At 46.1% G+C, this 20,580-nt stretch overlaps 2 protein-coding genes and 1 non-coding gene across 12 annotated transcripts in view; 1 reads left to right on the top strand and 2 right to left on the bottom strand.

The window, feature by feature from the left end:
- The window catches only part of CUEDC2 (CUE domain containing 2), a 335,540-nt gene that overhangs the window by 161,043 nt on the left and 153,917 nt on the right, over positions 1–20,580 (top strand). The window lies entirely within an intron of this gene.
- The window catches only part of SUFU (SUFU negative regulator of hedgehog signaling), a 133,318-nt gene that overhangs the window by 38,341 nt on the left and 74,397 nt on the right, over positions 1–20,580 (bottom strand). For all 5 annotated transcript variants that reach the window (XM_050804147.1, XM_050804149.1, XM_050804151.1 and 2 more), the window contains exons 4-6: positions 2,720–2,862; positions 1,736–1,821; positions 1,397–1,469 (exon numbers count right to left, since the gene is read on the bottom strand). In XM_050804147.1, coding sequence (XP_050660104.1) covers positions 1,397–1,469; positions 1,736–1,821; positions 2,720–2,862 — 302 coding nt within the window. The remainder of the gene's footprint in view (positions 1–1,396; positions 1,470–1,735; positions 1,822–2,719; positions 2,863–20,580) is intronic.
- LOC126963536 (U6 spliceosomal RNA) lies at positions 4,155–4,261 on the bottom strand. Its single transcript, XR_007729152.1, has one exon. It is a non-coding gene; the product is annotated as a U6 spliceosomal RNA (small nuclear RNA).

The following is a 20,580-nucleotide window of genomic DNA, read 5'->3' as shown; positions in this document are numbered from 1 at the left end:
GGGCTTAGGGAAGCATAGCCTTCCTGGTTCCTGGTTCTCGCATATGCAGAAGATACAAGGAAACCAAGTTTAAAGTAGAGAGAACAGAGGATCGTGGCAGCAGTTTGAAATGTTCAGTGTTAAAGGCACTAGGAAAACAGAGGAGCATCATCTGTGAATGAATAGGATTTATGCCCAAGAACTCACAAATCTACAGTGAAGAACTCAGGGGCTGCTGGCTACATGTCCAGCTGCCACCTCTCTTTCTCTAACACATGGAACTCGCGGCAACTGCCTGTGGCTTACCAGATTTTTTACAGAAGCATGACAGGCTTAGAGATGGCAATGACCTGAATTTGGTCAGGGGAATAGAAGGAGCCAGACACGTGGCAGGTAACATTATTAGCTGTCTGTGGCTTCTGCTTCAGGAGAAGCCCATAAGAAAGGCAGTTATAGGCCGGGCGTGGTGGCTCACACCTGTAATCCTAGCACTTTGGGAGGCCGAGGCAGGCGGATCATCTGAGGCCAGGAGTTCGAAACCAGCCTGACCAACATGGTGAAACGCTGTCTCCATTAAAAATACAAAAATTAGCTGGGCGTGGTGACGGGCGCCTGTAATCTCAGCTACTCGGGAGGCTGAGGCAGGAGAATTGCTTGAACCCAGGAGGCAGAGGTTGCAGTAAGCTGAGATTGCGCCATTGCACTCCAGGCTGGGTGACAAGAGTGAAACTCCGCCCCCACCAAAAAAAAAAAAAAAAAGGCAGTTACGTTCTTGTGGCTTTCTAAATTTACCTGCATGCCAAAGGAATGCTTCTAAAACAGCAAAGATGACACTGAAACACTGTCCAGGTGGGCCACAGGGAGTGGACAGCTGCCAGCCTGTATGTCTAAGGTGCCAACCTTTCCAGGCTAGGAGCTCTGCGTCTGACTGTCCAAGATAGAAAATGTGGCGAAAACGGGGATGGGACCATTAGACCAATCAGCACTCACTCCTGAAGCTGGGCCATGGAGTCATTATCACCTACACCACTGTCTGGTACAGGGCCGTGGTGGCCATGGTGGCTCCCTAAAAGAAAGTCTGGGAGGCAAGAGAATGAATACTGGGCAAACAAGCAATATCCACTACACTTATCTTTTATTGCTGGCGATCTAATTTTTTAAGCCAATATGTAATTTACATACAATAAAAATATCCTTTTAAAATGCCAAAATACGTATGTCTGAGGACTAGCTTTCCTGGGCTGAAATCTCTGTTCCCTATGTGCTCCGCAGAATTCAGGGGACAAGTTCCAAATGATGCCAAATTTCTACTCACTCACACATAAAGCTCCTCCATTTTCCCAGGATGAAAGCCAGTGTTATTTGGAAGAGGCCTAGGCACAGGTTACTAGAAAGGTTTTCCTCACTCAAGACATACTTGCAGGTGTGGATCAATCTCAAATATGGTCTCTCCTCTCCGCATGTCAGTTATCAGCCAGGGGCCGCCAGCACTGTGGACAAGGAAAGGGGATGGTAACTGAGGATCTGGGGCTGATGGGCTGGGCCTACAGCCTGCCCTGTTTGCTGCCCCAGGCCTAGGACACAGGGGAATAGTTTGTGGTCAGGGACTGTCAGGGAGTGAGTTGTCAGGAAGCCCTGATGTGAAAAACCAGGGCCTGAAATAACAATGCAAGAGGGAGCCCCACATGGAGGGTGGTGGAGGGACTCCCATCCCCAGGCCCAGGGATCCAGGCTCCCACCTTGCACGGGTACTCACATAGGTACTGTCCGCAGCAGCTCCAGGATGCCCTGCCCGTTCCACTGCTGGGCTGAGTGTAGCTCTTCAGTGCAGACGCCAACAATCTGAGGCCCAGGATAGAAAGCCACTGTGTGTTAATGGCAGCTCCCCACCCCAAGAAGGTCAGTTACTCAGGCTCTCTGAGTCACCTCCAGTTGGGAGACCACAGGCAGGATCTGTGCTTAGGAGCTGGTACAGCCAAGATGGGATGGTTCCCTTAGGAGGGAGTGGCTGCCTGGCTGGTAAATGGCTGGGTCCACTGGTGGGCCCTGAGGCCTGACCCTTGCCCTTGCTGTGTCTGGATGACACCAAGTCTAGCTCTTGGCTGCAAAGGAGAAAACCAAGGCCTGAGCAACTCAAGATGTGTCCTCAGGCTATGTCTCTGGAAGTTGGGGAGGTTCAGGGAGCCATTCCTACCCAGTCTGGTATCATGGGGAATGTAAAGAAGAGACTTTGAGACCTATCAGGCTTGGAACCACCACCAATAGGTCCTAGCAGCTTGCAGAGAAACTCCTCCCTTCCTTATTAGGGGATAGGCCTTTGTGTAAATATCAAAGGAATCAGTGGAACCTTCACATAGACTTCATCGTGACCAAAAACAAACACTGGTCAAAGCTGGGCAGGTTACCACAGCTTCTGGGAAACAGCAAGGATGACCCAGAGCTGGCTTCCTGCTAGAAAGTCCTGTTCACTGTTCACAGAATACCTGCCACCCCCACTCCTCCCTCTCAGCTACAGCCATTCTCTCCCACCCAAATGGCCCCTTCCCCTTCCCCCTTCTCCCATCTCAGCAGGTTAAATCAGACCATCTGAATCTACCTGACAAACCATCAGAGGAAACAGAAATCAGGAGGAGGCCAAAGGAAACCTCCCACTCCCTTCACTCCCCTTCCTCAAGCCTCCCTATCCTCCCAGGACTCTTCCTACAGGAAGGCTTGAACCAGCATTCAACCTGTGCCTCACCTGGAGGAAGGTAACTACCCCAAAGGGTGTCTGCACGGGCTGCATCTGTGGGTCCTCTGTCAGCAGCATGTGCTGAATTCTTGACTCACTGTTATCCAAAGGGCTGTGCCAGGACACATGGTCCCCGCTGCAGAAGGTGTTCTCTGTGGGAGAGACACAAGGATCCTCAGTGTTCAAGGCCTCAGATCCAGACCTGGAATCTGGGCTGGGATCTCACTAGCACAGGCTGGGAGGCTTCCCAGCCTCTTAGGGTAGCCCCTGTGAAGGAAGAGAAGCATTCACTCCGGATGGAAGCAAAGAGCTTGTGGATATTTCCAAAAACCTAAATTGTTCCTGCTTGCCAATTCTGTCAGACTTAAATGGAAAAGGACAGGCTATTAGTGTGAAAGTTCCTTTGGCCTGGGAAACCCGAAAGACTTCTGGCATCTGCTTCATTTCCCCAATATCCCGACTCATGGTGGGAGGCAGGAGCCATGATTGGATCTGCCAAGAAAGAATAAGGTGCTGGCCGGGCGCGGTGGCTCACGCCTGTAATCCCAGCACTTTGGGAGGCCGAGGCGGGCGGATCACAAGGTCAGGAGATCGAGACCACGGTGAAACCCCGTCTCTACTAAAAATACAAAAAAAAAATTAGCCGGGTGCGGTTGTGGGCGCCTGTAGTCCCAGCTACTCGGGAGGCTGAGGCAGGAGAATGGCGTGAACCCGGGAGGCGGAGCTTGCAGTGAGCCGAGATCGCGCCACTGCACTCCAGCCTGGGCGACAGAGGGAGACTCCGTCTCAAAAAAAAAAAAAAAAAAAAAAAAAAAAAAAAAAAAAAAAAGAAAGAATAAGGTGCTTTTTTGTGGGGCCACCTGGCCAGAAGTCCACAGGGAGGCAACAGGGCAACGAAAGCCCTTCACCTTGGAGAAACAGAATGAGATTTCTGTGTTGCTGAAACGGCGCTCAGAAGGAAACATCCAACCTTGGAGGGCCTTTGAGATCTATCACCAGTTTCCACAGGTAGATGCAGGAATTCCTGAGGAACACTAGGCTTCAAGTAAATGGAGGTCTAGATAGTGCCTCCCGCACTGTGGCAGAGACAACTCATGAGGATCCTCAGGCTATGTCTCTGAGATGTTCAGATTCTGCGAAAGGTAGCTGTTGCTGCCAAGGGCACAGCCTCCTCACACACAGGCTCACCACTGCACTTCAAGCAGGCACATTACTTTAGAAAGAGTTTTGTTTAAGGCCACATAACCACAAGGGAAAACAACCCCACAGGGTACTAAGTCTCTCACTAGCTCTGACTCTCATCATGGGTGCCAAGGTGCCATGTATGACCAGCCTATGCATCCACAGGCTCCCTTGCATGTTTTGTTCGTACACAAATGGAAGCACACTATTCTGCAGATTTCACTTAATTATATATCTTAGAGAACACTTCTTTTTTTTTTTTTTTAATACAGAACACTTCACAAATTTGCATGTCATCCTTGCGCAGGGGTCATGCTAATCCCCTCTGTATCGTTCCAATTTTAGTATATGTGCTGCTGAAGTGAGCACGAGATCACTTTTCTTTTTTTTTTTGAGACGGCATCTCGCTCTGTTGCCAGGCTGGAGTACAGTGGTGTGATCTCGGCTCACTGCAACCTCCGCCTCCCGAGTTCAAGCGATTCTCCTGCCTCAGCCTCCCAAGTAGCTGGGATTACTGGCAAGCACCACCACACCAGGCTAATTTTTTGTATTTTTAGTAAAGATGGGGTTTCACCGTGTTAGCCAGGACGGTCTCGATCTGACCTCATGATCCGCCCGCCTCGGCCTCCCAAATTGCTGGCATTACAAGCATTAGCCACTACACCCGGCCGAGATCACTTCTTTTCAGCACATGGAGAGCTATCTCATGCTTTAAATGGCTGTTCCCGGGTTCACTGTGGTCTGTCATTCATGATCTGGGAATCTCAACAGTTGAGGTACCTTCCTTCACTTTTTATCAATATTTGAGGTAAGGCAGAACACACACATACACACACCCATCTTTTCCATCCAGGATATGGCTCCAGTTATTGGTCCTAACCTCAGTGGTGTTCATTTAGGTAGGAGAAGGAAGACTGCTTCCTCTGAGATGTAATAATACAGAGGAGAGGAGAAGGCACGGCTCCAGGTATAGCCAACTAGAAACCCCTAAATTACCAAATTCCTGCTAGGCTCACTCTTCCCAGAATCCCTCTCCTTTTATGTAAGTGTGTTTCTGCAAGCAGCCTTCATGTTCTACAAGTAAGAAACAATGCAGGCTGGGCGTGGTGGCTCACACCTGTAATCCCAGCACTTTGGGAGGCCGAGGCAGGAGGATCACCAGGTCAGGAGATCAAGACCATCCTGGCTAATATGGTGAAACCCTGCCTCTACTAAAAATACAAAAAATTAGCTGGGCGTGGTGGCAGGCGCCTGTAGTCCCAGCTACTTGGGAGGCTGAGGCAGGAGAATGGCGTGAACCTGGGAGGCGGAGCTTGCAGTGAGCCGAGATCACGCCACTGGACTCCAGCCTGGGCAACAGAGTGAGACTCTGTCTCAAAAAAAAAAAAAAAGAAAGAAAGAAAAGAAAAAGAAACAATGCAACAGGTAAAAGGACTGAATAAGTAATTAACCCCCCAACAACAACATACACACATATAAACAATCCAGGCCCATCAGATGACTCTACTGGTAAATTCTGCCAAACATTTAGAGAAGAATTAATAGTGACTTTTCACAAACTCTTCCAAAAAATAAAAGAAGAAATACTTTCTAATTCATTCTATGAAACCAATATTACTCTGATACGAAAAGCAAAGGTTTAAAGGTTTAAGACAAGGAAAAAAAACCTATAGACCAATATACTTTATGCATATACAAACAAAAATCCTAAACAAAATACCAGCAAACAGAATCCAGCAACATACAAAAAGGGTTATACAGGCTGGGTGTGGTGGCTCATGTCTGTAATCCCAGCACTTTGAGAGGCCAAGGCAGGCGGATCACGAGGTCAGGAGTTCAAGACCAGCCTGGCCAAGACAGTGAAACCCCGTTTCTACTAAAAATACAAAAAATTAACAGGACGTGGTAGAAGGCACCTGTAATCCCAGCTACTTGGGAGGCTGAGGCAGGAGAATTGCTTGAACCCAGGGTGGAGGCTGCAATGAGTGTAGATCACGCCACTGCACTCCAGCCTGGGCAACAGTGCGAGACTCTGTACTCTGTCTCAAAAAAAAAAGGTCGGTTATACACAATGACCAAGTAGAATTTATCCCAGAAACGCAAGGCTAGTTTATACACAAGAAAATCCATGTAATGGAAGTTATAAAAAAAAAAAACACTCCATGATCATGTCAACAGACAGAAAAAGCATTTGACAAGATCCTTTTCATAATAAAAATACTCAGATTTGGAATATATGCAACTTCCTCATCTTGATAAAGAGCATTAACAAAAAACCCCACAGCTAACATCATACTTGATTAATGGTAAGTAACTGAACTAATTCCCTCTACAATCAGGAACACAACAGAGATGGTTACTCTCGCCACTACTCTCGCCACTTCTGTTCAACATTGTATTAGAGTGCAAGCCAGGACAATTAGGCAAGAAAAAGAAACAAAAAAAAAAAAGTCCAGGTGCGGTAGCTCACACTTCTAATCCCAGCACTTTGGGAGGTCGAGGCATGTAGATCACCTGAGGTCAAGAGTTTAAGACCAGCCTGACCAATATGGTGAAACCCTGACTCTACTAAAAATACAAAAATTAGCCAGGCGTGGTGGCGTGCTCCTGTAGTCCCAGCTACTCAGGAGGCTAACACAGGAGAATTGCTTGAACCTGGGAGGCAGAGGTTGCAGTGAGCCAAGATCACACTACTGCACTCCAGCCTGGGTACAGAGTGAGACACCATCTCAAAAAAAAAAAAAAAAAAAGAAGAAGAAATACATCCAGATTGGAAAGGAAGAAGTAAAACTGCCTCTATTCATGGATAGCATGATATTGTAATATAGAAAACCTTAAGGAACATACTAAAAATTACTAGAACTATTAAACAAGTTCAGCAAGGTTGTAGGGTACAAAGCAATATGCAAAAATCATTTGTATTTGTATATACTAGCAAGGAACAATCCAAAAATAAACCTAAGGCCATGCATGGTGGCTCGTGCCTCTAATCCCAGCACTTTCAGAGGCTGAGGTGGGAGGATTGCTTGAGCCTGGCCGTTAGAGACCAGCCTAGGCAACATAGCAAGAACCCCCATCTCCATACATACACACACAGATTAGCCAGGCATGGTAGTGCACACCTGTAGCTGCAGCTATCTGGGAGGCTGGAGCATGAGGATAGCTTGAGCCCAGGAGTTCAAGGTTGCAGTAAACTATGATCACACCACTGCACTTCAGCCTGGGCAACAGAGAGAGACTGTGTATCAAAAAAATAAAAAACAAAACAAAACAAAATAAAAAATGAAAGAAAAACAATTATTTCACAATAACATCAAATATAATGCAATGCTTCATTTAACAAAGGAAATGAAAACTTATACTCTGAAAACTACAAAACGTCATTGAAAGAAATTCGAGAAGACCTACATAAATGGAAAAACATCCAACATTCATGGATCAGAAGACTAAGTGTTGCTGAGATGGCAGTATCCCCAACTCGATCTACAGGTACAGTGCAATCCCTATGAAAATGACAGGTATCGGGGGGAGGGGGGAGGGGGAGGGATGGCATTGGGAGTTATACCTGATGTAAATGACGAGTTGATGGGTGCTGACGAGTTGATGGGTGCAGCACACCAACATGGCACAAGTATACATATGTAACAAACCTGCACGTTGTGCACATGTACCCTAGAACTTAAAGTATAATAATAATAAAAAAGAAAAAAAGAATTACCAAAATGTGACACAGAGACATGAAGTGAGCACATGCTGTTGGATAAATGGTACCAATAGAATTGCTATATGCAGGGTTGCTACAAACCTTCAATTTGTAAAGAAAACTCAGTATTTGTGAAGTGCAACAAAATGAGATATGCCTGTATTTATCATTGTTGTATCTTTTTGGTGAATTAAACTTTTATCATTACAAAAAAAGAAAATGACAGGTATCCTCTTTGCAGTAATTCACAAATGGATTCAAAACTTCACGTGGAAATGCAAGACACCCAGAATAGGGCTGGGCATGGTAGCTCACACCTGTAATCCCGGCACTTTGGGAGGCCGAGGTGGGCGGATCATGAGGTCAGGAGACCGTCCTGGCTAACACGGTGAAACCCGGTCTCTACCAAAAAAAACACAAAAAATTAGCCAGGCGTGGTGGCCGGTGCCTGTAGTCCCAGCTACTCGGGAGGCTGAGGCAGGAGAATGGTGTGAACCCAGGAGGCAGAGCTTGCAGTGAGCTGAGATCACGCCACTGCACTCCAACCTGGGCGACAGAGCAAGATTCCATCGCAAAAAAACAGAAACAAATAAACAAAAAAAAAACAAAAAACAACAACAACAACAACAAAAAAAGAGAAAATAACAAGTGTACAACTGTTGGTGAGGATGCAAAGAATCTGGAATCCTTGTGCACTGCTGGTGGAATATAAAATGGAGTAGCCACTGTGCAAAACAGTATAGCGGTTCTGCAAAAACTTTTAAACACAGAATCACCATATGATCTAGCAAGTTCACATCTGGGTATATAGCCAAAATAACTGAAAGGAGGGTCTCAAACAGATATTTGTATACCTATCTTCACAGCAGCATTATTCACAATTGCCAGAAGGTAGAAACAACCCAAATGTCCATCAACAGATGAATGGATTAACAAAATGCAGTATTTACACAAAATGGAATACGATTCAGCCATAAAAAAGGGAAATTCTGGCAAATGCTACAGCATGGGTGAACCTTGATAATATTATACTAAGTGAAATAAATATACACAAAAGGACAAATACTGCATGATTTCACTTACATGAAGTACCTAGAGTAGGCAAATTTATAGAGACAGAAGCTGGGGGAGAAGCGAATGGGGAGTTATTGCTTAGTGGGTACAGAGTTTAAGTTGGGGAAGATGAAAAAGTTCTAGAAATGGATGGTGGTAATGTCTGCAAAACAATGTGAATATACTTAATAATGTCACAGAACTGTACACTTAGAAATGTTAAAATGATAAATTTTATGTTACACATATTTAATCACAATTTTAAAAAGAAAAAACCCACAGAATGAGAGAAAATATTTGCAAATCATATCTAATAAGTATCCAGCATATATTAAGTATTTTGCATCCAGAACATATAAAGAGTTCTTACAACTCAATAATAAAAGATAAATAATTCAATTTAAAAATAAGCACAGGATCGGAATATATTTCTCCAAAGAAGATATACAAATAGCTAGCTGGGCACGGTGGCTCATGCCTGTAATCCCAGCACGTTGGGAGGCCAAGGCGGGCGGATCACCTAAAGTCAGGAGTTCAAGACCAACCTGGCTAAAATGGTGAAACCCTGTCTCTACTAAAAATACAAAAATTAGTCAGGCATGGTGGCATGAGCCTGTAATCCCAGCTATAGGGAGGCTGAGGGAGGCGAATTGCTTGAACCCAGGAGGCAGAGGTTGCAGTGAGCCAAGATCGTGCCATTTCCCTCCAGCCTGTGTAACAGAGTGAGACTCTGTCGGGAAAAAAAAAAAAAAAAAAAAAGAAAAAGAAAAAAAGATATACAAATAGCTAATAAGCAGATAAAAAGATCCTCAATGTCATTAACCATTAGGGGAATGCAAATCAAAACCACCATGAGGCCAGTGCAGTGGCCTCCCAACACTTTGGGAGGCCAAGGTGAGAGGATCGCTTGAGGCCAGGAGTTTGAGACCAGCCTGGGCAGCCATGGCAAAACCCCATCTCTAAAAAAATACAAACAAGGCCGGATGCGGTGGCTCACGCCTGTAAGTCCAGCACTTTGGGAGGTCAAGGCAGACGGATCACGAGGTCAGGAGATCGAGACCATCCTGGCTAACACAGTGAAATCCTGTCTCTACTAAAAATACAAAAATTAGCCAGGCGTGGTGGCATGAGCCTGTAGTCCCAGCTACTTGGGAGGCTGAGCCAGGAGAATGGCGTGAACCCGGGAGGTGGAGCTGGCAGTGAGCCGAGATTGTGCCACCGCACTCCAGCCTGGGCGACAGAGTGAGACTCCATCTCAAAAAACAAACAAACAAACAAACAAACAAAAAAATTAGCTGGGTCTGATGGCCCATACCTGTAGTCCTAGCTACTCAGGAGGTTGAAGTTGGAGGATTGTTTGAGCCCGAGATGTGGCGGCTACAGTAAGCTTTGGTTGCACCATAGTATTCCAGCCTGGATGACAGAGTGAGACCCTGTCTCAGAAAACAAAACAAAACAAAACAAAACAAAAAGCCCACAATGAGACACCACCACTTCATACCCACTAGAATGTTTAAAATAAAAAAGATAGCAATTATAAGTATTATCTGGCAATAAAAAGGAATAAAATACTAATGTATACTACAACATGAACCTTAAAGACATTATGCTAAGTGAAAAAAGCCAGTCATAAAAGACCTTATATGATTCCATCCATATGGAATGTCCAGAAAAGGCAAATCTATGGAAACAGATAGTAGATTAGTGGTTGTCTACAGCTGTGATGGTTGGAAGGAATAGGGAGTGACCAATATGAGGTTCTTTTTTCATGGTGATGGTTTCACAACTGTGAATTACATGGTATGTGAATCGTATGTCAATAAATCTGTTATTAAAAAAGAAAGGATATAGCAGGCAAAAGGAAGGAATCTTGAGGCACAGGCAAAGTAGGGGAAGCAAGGCCAAGCCTCTAAATTTCTTGTTTCCACCACCCCAGGCACAGCAGCCTGGCCTGGGAGAAACCTGACACATGATGCTGAGACATCACAGCACTGTATGTGTCTACATGACCTGAACAATCATCTACTAACATATTCTTTTCTACAAATGAGAAAAGGATGCTTGAGATTGACCAACGTCTCATAGTACGTCAGTGATGATGGGCATGGCCCAACACTTCCCAAACTTTGGGGTCATCCACAACACCCATCAGGATGTTTGCTGTATCTGTGTACCATCTGTACCATTATCTACCTGTATTTTTCCCCCTAAAATTGACTTGTCTTTTTTTTTTTTCCCTGAACAAACTTACTCTGAAAGGGTAACTTCATATCACTATACTAGATAAGGAAAATAAATGGAAAATTAGTGTTGCTTACCTCAAGTGGTAACTTTTGGATAATATGATGATAACAAATTGTTAATTTCTAGCTGATATTGTTGCCTACCTAACATTGTTTAAAAACTGAAATAAACAAGGGTCAAAGAGCTGTTCAAGGTTTAAAGAGTCATATACAGCTGAGACAAAATCACCAAGACTGAGAGAGAACAAACTGGGCCAGGCATGGTGGCTCATGCCTGTAATCGTAGCATTTTGGGAGGCCCAGCGAGAGGATCGCTTGAGCCGAGGAGTTTGAAACCAGCCTGAGCAACATAGTAAGACCCCATCTTAAAAAAAAAAAAAAAAAGAAAAAAGAACCAAAGAGAGAAAAGTGGCTTCACTATTTATGCTACCAGTTACTACTCTTGTGCAGTTACCAGCTGAAATCGCCTGCTGGTTTTGGCAAACCCTGGCTTAGTGGTGAACTTTGGAGTTGGGAAGGCCGTTTCTATTTGCCTCCATCCCTAACTAGTTGTGACCCTGCACAACTTGCCCAAACACAATATACAAGCCTGTTAGCAGGAAATAGTGTGCCTACTCAGTATGCTTTCTATTGCGGTATGTTATTACTCATGTACTAGAATACAGTACAGATACTCTCACCTGTCACCAGAAAACAGGACTGGCCACAGAGCTTGTAGCTACCAGCAAGTGCCCAGTAGGTGGCACCATTGCTCCTGGTTTAAGAAACAGATGGGCCAGTTACCTGGAGCTTTACATCCCTATCTGATGTCTGGTCTGTAGAAACATACCCCAAACTGGGTGGGGATTTACTTAGGCTGGAAATAGGGAAAAGGCTGGAAACAGGGAAAAGGCTGGAAAGATTTGGAGTCATGACCTTTGATCTTTTATTAACCAGAATTAACATGATTTTAAAATATTGTGCAAACCCAAACTGTTTGAACCAGAATGACCAAAAAGCACTTTGTGCAGGCTTAATAACTTGGGAAGAGGCTTAATTTAGGCAGCTGCGAGAGGGAGACTCTAAGGCAAGAAAAGGGAGTCAGGCCCAGGTGCTGCTCTAGGATCAACACGTTCCACTCTGAGCATGTGTGATCGGGCTTTGGCCAACGGTACTCCTGAGTTAAAGCGGGGAGCAGAAAGTGCAACTTCCATCAGAAATGCCTGGAGAGCAGGATACTAACAGAAACTTCTAGCGAGGGGCAGGTCTTCCGCAGCTCTGCTTGATGAAGGAACTAGACTTATGAGCTGTTCTGTGGCCAAGAAATGGTCTTTCTTAACACAATGAAAGAGCCTTGGTCACAGTTTTCAAGCCTGGGACAAAGCCACAATGGGTTCATTCTTGAGTCCGGTCTGGTCTTTATGCCCTGGATGCTCAGCCCCATTCTGTTGGAGCCACTGTGGGGTCTCAGCACTCAGGCCCCAGCGCCTACCCTGGGAAGCTCTTGGCCCCTTCAGAGGGGTTTTCAAATGCTAATAATGCCTCAGTTAGAGGCCCAGCTGTTCAGTACAGCGGTTACAGGAGCTGGCTTCCTCTCTTTTGCTCCCCAAGGTAGCCTTATTGAAAAGTCAGGGTGAAAATCCCAGAGACCTCCCAACTACACAGCAGAGGCTCCCCCACCCGGTGTCTGAAAGAATGCCGTTCCAGGTAAGGGCTGGGTAGACACTTTCTATTCCCTTCCCTCCTTGGAGCTTTGCCCCCAAGTACCAGGAGAAACCTCCCTCGGCTACTCCAGACTTCTATGCTGTTTGGCAAATTCACTGGAAGGGAAATATCACTCCAGAGTAGCAAAAGGAGTCTTTCCCCTCCCCCGCTAAAAATGCTAGTTACAGTTCTATACCTTGCTCACTTGGGAGAAAGATTTCATTCCTCCACGTCTCATTCCCCATTAACAAACAACTCCTGGGCAATAACTCTGAAAATGTGGAAGATGCTAAACAGGCGCACAGAATCTAACTGGCTCCTCCAATTGGCCATCATCCCACCCCCACCTCCCCGACATCCAGCTTCAGTCATGGTGGTTTGAAGTTGGACTGTCCCAGATATAATAAGTTAGCAAAATCTAGGGAGAGGGGTTGCAGAAGAAAACAGCTATTGTTTGTAAAATAGTTAGTGCTGCCTTTGAAACACAGAAGCAAATACATTCCTTGAGTTCTTACAAATACATTCTTCAAGAGTTCTTAATTCATCCTAACTCTAGACAGTGCCCACCTGCCTCCCTTCTGTGCAAAAGTACAGGCCCCCGTGATGTTCTACATAATAGCCTGGAAACTAAAGCCCCACCCCAGGGTCAGAATGAACATGCTTGGTCTGTGGAGAGGAGGCTCATGTTCCCTTTGGGAGCCCAGGAGAGTGAAGCTTGGCACCGTGAAGCCAAATGCTCCTTTTCTCCAGGTGCTTTTCTGCGTGCTCTGAGATGATTCCATGCTTTCCAGGGACAGAGAACAAGGGCAGGAAATGGAGCCGGACTATGCCAGGTGACACAGGAGTGGCTGGTCTGCAAGAGGTGTTTTTGAGAGAGCAGGAAAATGGGAGGTGATCCAAAGCGGGCTGGCAGACTCAGGTCTGTCAAGTTGGAGGTCAAACATTTGACAAAGGCACAGCCATCATAGTCTCTCAAGAAAAAATCTCCACTCCTCTTGCATTTTTGGTGTTCACAAATCATTCTGATAACCAGGGCTTAAGTGTCTTCTGTGAACACTGAGAGCTGGTCCTAGGGGGGCTTAGCAGTTCTTTCCCAAAATGTCAGATGTGCCAGACACGTCCCCAGTGACACTGACTGCTGAGGAGGAAAGGTTCAGTTAGCCTACGCTCCATATCTGGAAGTCCCAGGATGAAGCTGAGACCTGTGGGGAGACTCTGGCAACTGACTAACCCACCCTCCTTCCTGAGAAGGCTCAAGCTGCTACTGCTGCGGCCATGGTGGGCTGCGCGACGGAGCTGGGCCCAGAGAAGGTTTCCTCTGAGATTGGAAGACAGTTCCTTCTCAAGTCAACAGAAAGCCCATGAGCAGAAATACATTTATGGGGGCAGAACTACAGGTGCACACAGGCCTGGGAGCTTCATGACTCCCCAGTGAGAGGAGGAGAAAATCTGGAGGTTTTGCTGAACGAAACATCTCTGGCTGAGGCAGTGAAGGAAGTAAAGTTCAAAGTTAGTCCTGTTGGCTTCTGCCCAGCCCATGTGCTCCTAATGGGGGCCACTCAGTCAGCCCGCTGCCCCCACTGGATCTCTCCGTAAGCTCATCCTAATTTCTAAAACCCATGCCTAATTTCTTCTTCTTTTTTTCCTTCTTCTTCTTCCCCTTCTCTTTCTTCTTCTCCTTCTCCTTCTTCTTCTTCTTTTTTTTTTTTTTTTTTTTTTGAGACACAGTCTCTCTCTGTTGCCCAGGCTGGAGTACAATGACACAATCTCAGCTCACTGCAACCTCCACCTCCTGGGTTCAACTGATTCTCGTGCCTCAGCCTCCCAAGTAGCTGGGACCACAGGTGCACGCCACCACACCCAGCTAATTTTTGTATTTAGTAGAGATAGGGTTTTGCCATGTTGGCCAGGCTAGTCTTGAACTCCTGACCTCAAGTGATCCACCTGCCTTGGCCTCCCCAAGTGCCGGGATTACAAGTGTGAGCCACCACGCCCAGCCCAAGCCTAATTTCTAGACCAGAGAGTAGGAGAATAGGGATATGTGTGTCTAGTCTATTGCCAGAAATGAGGCGCCTACTGAGTTTTAGGCCACGGGGTGTAGCAGAACCACAAATGACATTTCTGGAGCCCTTAGCACACCTGCACAATGCTACCCTCATTTTAGGGAGGAGTAACTCCAGGCACTGTACAGAGGGCACTGCCCTCACAAAGACACAGAGCCTCCTCCAGGCAAATTCTCCCACAACCTAACAGCACCCACCCACCAAAGGCAGGCAGCAGATCCTCTTCTTGTCTGATCAACACTGACTTTTCCTGGTAACAGCAACTCTCGTCCTCCAGGAATCCAAATAAAGCTGAGAGTGAGCACCTCCCTCCACTTCCCTGCCTACCTGGCTCCACGCCCCCTCGCGAAGCCAAAGCCAAAGAACCTTACAGCAGAGTTGTGACGCAGGACCCACACTAGGAACTAGGACAGAAACCTTGCATCAGAGTCTGGAGACAAGGCCCACACTAGGAACTGGGACAGAAGTTGAATGCAATGATGTATAAACGGCCTAGCAGCAAAAAAATAAAACATGTCCTGGGTAATTCCCCTTTAACAGTGGACCTCCTGCAAGGAGAGGAAAAGATGGGATACTCCCCAGCTCAGAAGCTACAATTTGTTACAAACCAATAGAATTTGGCACCCCTGCCTTTCTCCCCACACAGTGCACAGCAGATAGATGCTCCTAAGGAAGGATAATCCCAGGAACATGGCTGACTGTTCAACAACTCCTCTGCAGGGCTTCCAATCAAACTCCAAAGAAAGGGCAAGACAGAAACTCTTTAAGAAAGAAAAAACAACAAAGCAAACAAACTGTGGGGGGGGGGTGCAGGGGAGAAGACCCAAAACAGATTCTCTGTACCACCTGTGGTTGAGGAGCTCTTGGGGCTAAAAGGTAAAATTCTTCATAACTGGTCAAATGGTGCAGATGGTGACCAGTTGTAGAGTTTCCAAATCTGGTCATGTGGTAGAAACAAGAATTAACCCCTACCCCCCCGCCCCACCTACCTTTTCAAAGTTCTGGATGCAGTTTTATCACTTGAAAAATTCATTTGAGTGTTTGGTTTGAGAGCTTCCCTCAGCTAGCTCTGTCTGATATTAATTTGGCTAAATGTGGTTGCAAGACATGGAGACGGGAAATGAATATGCAGTCCCACTTGATTAAATAAAGAAGACTGAGAGAAGACATATTTGCTCTTGCAAAACTGAAAGGAAATGTAAAGGCTATTCCTTCCAGGTTTTGCCTGGAATCAAAGGAATTGCACAGCTAGCCAAAGGAGACTCAAAACTGCTTCCCTATGCATTTTCTCCAGAACCTCCTGCTCTTCAGTTTCCTTCCTCTCCCTCAAAGCCGCAATCATAAAGGCAAACAGGGAAGTGTAAGGAAAATCCCTTTATAAGCAGAGATACTCAGTAAACTGGAATACAGGTCACAGCGGGAGAGGTGGGAGGCTGGCAGGCTGCCAGAGGCCCTGCAGACTCTCACCCCAAAGCGAGTCTAGGGGGCTGCAAACTTTCAGAACTAGACTGATGCGGCTTCGCTAGAGATAGACTGTGGACCTGACACACCCTGTGCTCACATGGGCAGGGCACACAGCAGACAGCCTCATTCTCCCCACAGTGAGGGTGAGGACCCTGATTGCCCACAGAGCCCAGGAGGGTTCATCTGGCCACAGCTTGTAGCTGTCACTAGTCAAACCTCATTTACTCACCCATATATGCTATGCCCACCTGTAAAGAACACAGGTCCTTGCTTAGCCCTTAGAGAGAGCCTGGAGTCCTAATCTAGCAGATGCTTTCAACTTTTCTTTTTAAGCAGCTCCATCTGTTTAGACACCTGTCAGCATGAGAAGGCAGAATATTCTGCCCACAGGCTTGTAACTGGGCAAGACCTGCTCTTGTTCCTCTCTCCTTCACCAGCATGAGGGCCTGCCACCTACACACAAGGCAGAGCCCAAGCCTCTTCTTTTTTTTTTTTTTTTCCTTTGAGACAGAGTCTCGCTCTGTCGCCCAAACTAGAGGGCAGCGGTGCCATCTCAGCTCACTGCAATATCTACCTCCCAGGTTCAGGCAAGTCTCATGCCTCAGCCTCCCGAGCAGCTGGGATTACAAGCGTGCACCACCATGTCCAGCTAATATTTCTTTCTTTCTTTTTTTTTTTTTGAGACGGAGTCTTGCTCTGTCTCCAGGCTGGAGTGCAGTGACATGATCTCAGCTCACGGCAACCTCTGCCTCATGGGTTCAAGCGGTTCTCCTGCCTCAGCCTACCGAGTACCTGGGACTATAGGCACGTGCCACCACGCCCAGCTAATGTTTATACTTTTAGTAGACAGGGTTTCACCATGTTGGCCAGGATGGTCTTGATCTTCTGACCTCGTGATCCGCCCGCCTCAGCCTCCCTAAGTGCTGGGATTACAGGTGTGAGCCACTGCACCCCGACTAATTTTTGTATTTTTAATAGAGATGGGGTTTCACCATGCTGACCAGGCTGGTCTCCAACTCCTAACCTCAAGTGATCCTCCCACCTCGGCCTCCGAAAGTGCTGGAATTACATCGTGCTTTATTTTTTTTTTTATTTGTATTTTTTTTTTGAGACGGAGTCTTGCTGTCGCCCAGGCTGGAGTGCAGTGGCGTGATCTCTGCTCGCTGTGAGCTCCGCCTCCTGGGTTCACACCATTCTCCTGCCTCAGCCTCCTGAGTAGCTAGGACTACAGGCGCCCGCCACCACGCCCAGCTAATTTTTTTTAATTTTATTTTTAGTACAGACGAGGTTTCACCATGTTAGCCAGGATGGTCTCGATCTCCTGACCTTGTGATCCACCTGCCTTGGTCTCCCAAAGTGCTGGGATTACAGGCGTGAGCCATCGGCCTCTTTGTTCTTAAAGCCAAAGGGACTAAGGAGGTTTTAAACTCATAGTCCTATATACGTTTCAACCAAAGAATGCCAGGAGGGCTGGGTGCAGTGGCTCATGCCTGTAATCCTAGCACTTTGGGAAGCTGAGGTAGGTGGATCACTTGAGCACAGGAGTCTGACACTATCCTTGGCAACATGGCAAAACCCTTGTCTCTGCAAAAAATACAACATTTAGCCAGGTGTGGTGGCATATGCCTGTGGTCCCAGCTACCCGGGAGGCTGAAGTGGGAGGATCACTGAAGCCCTGGGAGATGGAGGTTGCAGTGACCCATGATCACACCACTGTACTCCTGGGTGACAGAGTAAGACGTGAGACCCCATTTCCAGAAAAAAGAAAAAAGAAAAAAAAAATCCCAGGAAATCTTTTGAAGCTTTAAAATCCAAGACCAGCCTGGCCAACATGGTGAAACCCTGTCTCCACTAAAAACACAAAAATTAGCTGTGCGTGGTGGTGGGTGCCTATAAGCCCAGTTACTCAGGAGGCTGAGGCAGGAGAATCGTTTGAACCTGGGAGGCGGAGGTTGCAGTGAGCCAAGATCGTGCCACTGCACTCCAGCCTGGGCAACAAGGCAAGACTCCATCTCAAAAAAAAAAAAAAAAAAAAAAAAAATGCAGCACATGCTTCTACTCCTCCCATCTTCTTCCTGAAGAGACCAGTTAAATCTAGAATGAAAACCCATTTAGACTGGGTGCAGTGATTCACACGTGCAAACTCCCAGCTTTGGGAGGCTGAGGCAGGAAGGTCACTTCAGACCAGGAGTTCAAGACCAGCCTGGGCAACACAGTGAGACCCTGTCTCTACAAAAAAAATTTAAACATTAGCCAGGCATGGTGGCGCACACTTGCAGTCCCACAGCTACTTGGCAGACTGATGCTGGAGGATCATTTGAGCCAAAGTGTTCGAGGTTACAGTGAGCTATAATTGTATCATTGCACTCCAGCCTGGGCAACAGAACAAGACCCTGTCACCGCAAAACAAAACAAAATATTTAGTTGCCAGGGACCTATAAACTAGTATGGTCACCAAATGGCAGAATCTATTAATATAAAAGGTACCTTCTCTTTGACCCAATCATTCTACTTATAAATATCTACCCTAGAGCAAAACATGTCACAAGGAGGAATGAATAAGGATGGTCACTGCATCTTCTGTGCACTGTTTGTAATACTGGAAAAATGGCAACAACCTAAAGGTGCATCACCAGGGGAATAGTTAAATTATGGTTTATTCATACAATAGAATCACAGGCAACAGTAAAAAAAATTAAATAAAGATCTTCAAGACATACTGTCAACTGAAAAACCCAACTGTGAAGGGCAGTACAGTTTCATTTACATTAAATACTATGCAGCCATAAAAAAGGATGAGTTCATGTCCTTTGTAGGGACATGGATGCAGCTGGAAACCATCATTCTCAGCAAACTATCGCAAGAACAGAAAACCAAACCCTGCATGTTCTCATTCATAGGTGGGAATTGAACAATGAGATCACTTGGACACAGGAAGGGGGAACATCACACACAGGGGCCTATTGTGGGGAGGGGTGATGGGGGAGGGATAGCATTAGGAGATATACCTAATATAAATGACAAGTTAATGGGTGCAGCACACCAACATGGCACATGTATACATATATAACAAACCTGCACATTGTGCACATGTACCCTAGAACTTAAAGTATAATAATAATAGAAAAAGAAAGAAAAAAAAAAAACATTTTCCAGAAAGTCCAAAAAAAAAAAAAGAAAGAAAGAAAAAAAACCCATAGAAAGCCAAATCATTTCATAGGTACCTAGAAGAAGGTGAATACATAGAAACAAATCTGGCAAGCTGCAAGGACTCACACCAAATGGATAAAGAGGGTTCCTTTAGCAAGGGCCCTGAGATTGGGTGGGATGGTCATATAGAACTTTGACTTTATCTGTATAGTCTAAGTTTTTAACATCTGAGGTCGGGCACAGTACCTCATGCCTGTAATCCCAGCACTTTGGCAGGCTGAGGTGGGTGGATCACTCCAGTCCAGAACTTCGAGACCAGCCTGGGCCACATAGCAAGACCCCATCTCTACCAAAAAACACAGAAAAATTAGCGGGGTGTGGTGGCATGTGCCTGTAGACCCAGCCACTTGGAGGCTAAGGTGGGAGGATCACTTGAGCCCAGGAGGTTGAGGCTGCAGTGAGCCAAGATCACACCACTACACTCCAGCCTGGCCAACAGAGATCCTGTTGCCAAAAAAAAAAAAAAAAAAAAAAAAAATCTGAAATTTATTTATGTATTATCTATATACTTAATGTTGGAAAGATGATCCTCCTCCTTGACCCCTCTGCTCTGTGGTACCAGCAGCCATCACACTGACTACTGTGGCATCACTCCAAATGCAGTGGCACTAATCTGGACATGCCAGGAAGCTAGGTGGTATGATATGAATGTCTGCCTCGCTCAAAAGGCATGTTGAAACTCAATCTTCAACTTGGCAGTATCGAGAGGTGTGGCCTTTAAGAGGTGACTGGGTCATGAGGGCCCTCCCCTCATATATAGATTAATAAGTTAATAGATTATCACAGAGGTGGGCAATGGGGGTGGAAACTGGTGGGTTTATAAGAAGAGAGACTTGAGCTAGCAAGTTCAGCCCCCTTGCCATGTGATGTCCCTGGGACTCTGCAGGGACTCCTCAACAGCAAGAAGGCCCTCATCAAATGGGGCCCTTTAACCTTGGATTTCTCAGCCTCCATAACTGTAAGAAATAAATTCCTTTTCTTCATAAATTACCAGTTTCAGATATTCTGTTATAAGCAGCAGAAAATGGACTAGAACATTAGGAGCCATCCTTGGCTGGCAACTAAAATGGCACCACTGGCATTTTCAACCAGGCTAGCTTTTTAAAAAAATTTGACACAAGGGTCTTGCTCTGTTTCCCAGGCTGGAGTGTGGTGGCACCATTATTGCTCACTGCAGCCTCAACCACCTGGGCTCAAGCAAACCTTCCACCCCAGCTTCCCAAGTAGCTAAGACTACAGGTGCACCACCAAGCCTAATTTTTTTTTTTT

This window comes from Macaca thibetana, chromosome 9 (assembly GCF_024542745.1).
Source record: "Macaca thibetana thibetana isolate TM-01 chromosome 9, ASM2454274v1, whole genome shotgun sequence".
Classification (NCBI taxonomy): domain Eukaryota; kingdom Metazoa; phylum Chordata; class Mammalia; order Primates; family Cercopithecidae; genus Macaca; species Macaca thibetana.
This window is presented reverse-complemented; position numbering and strand designations above follow the sequence as displayed.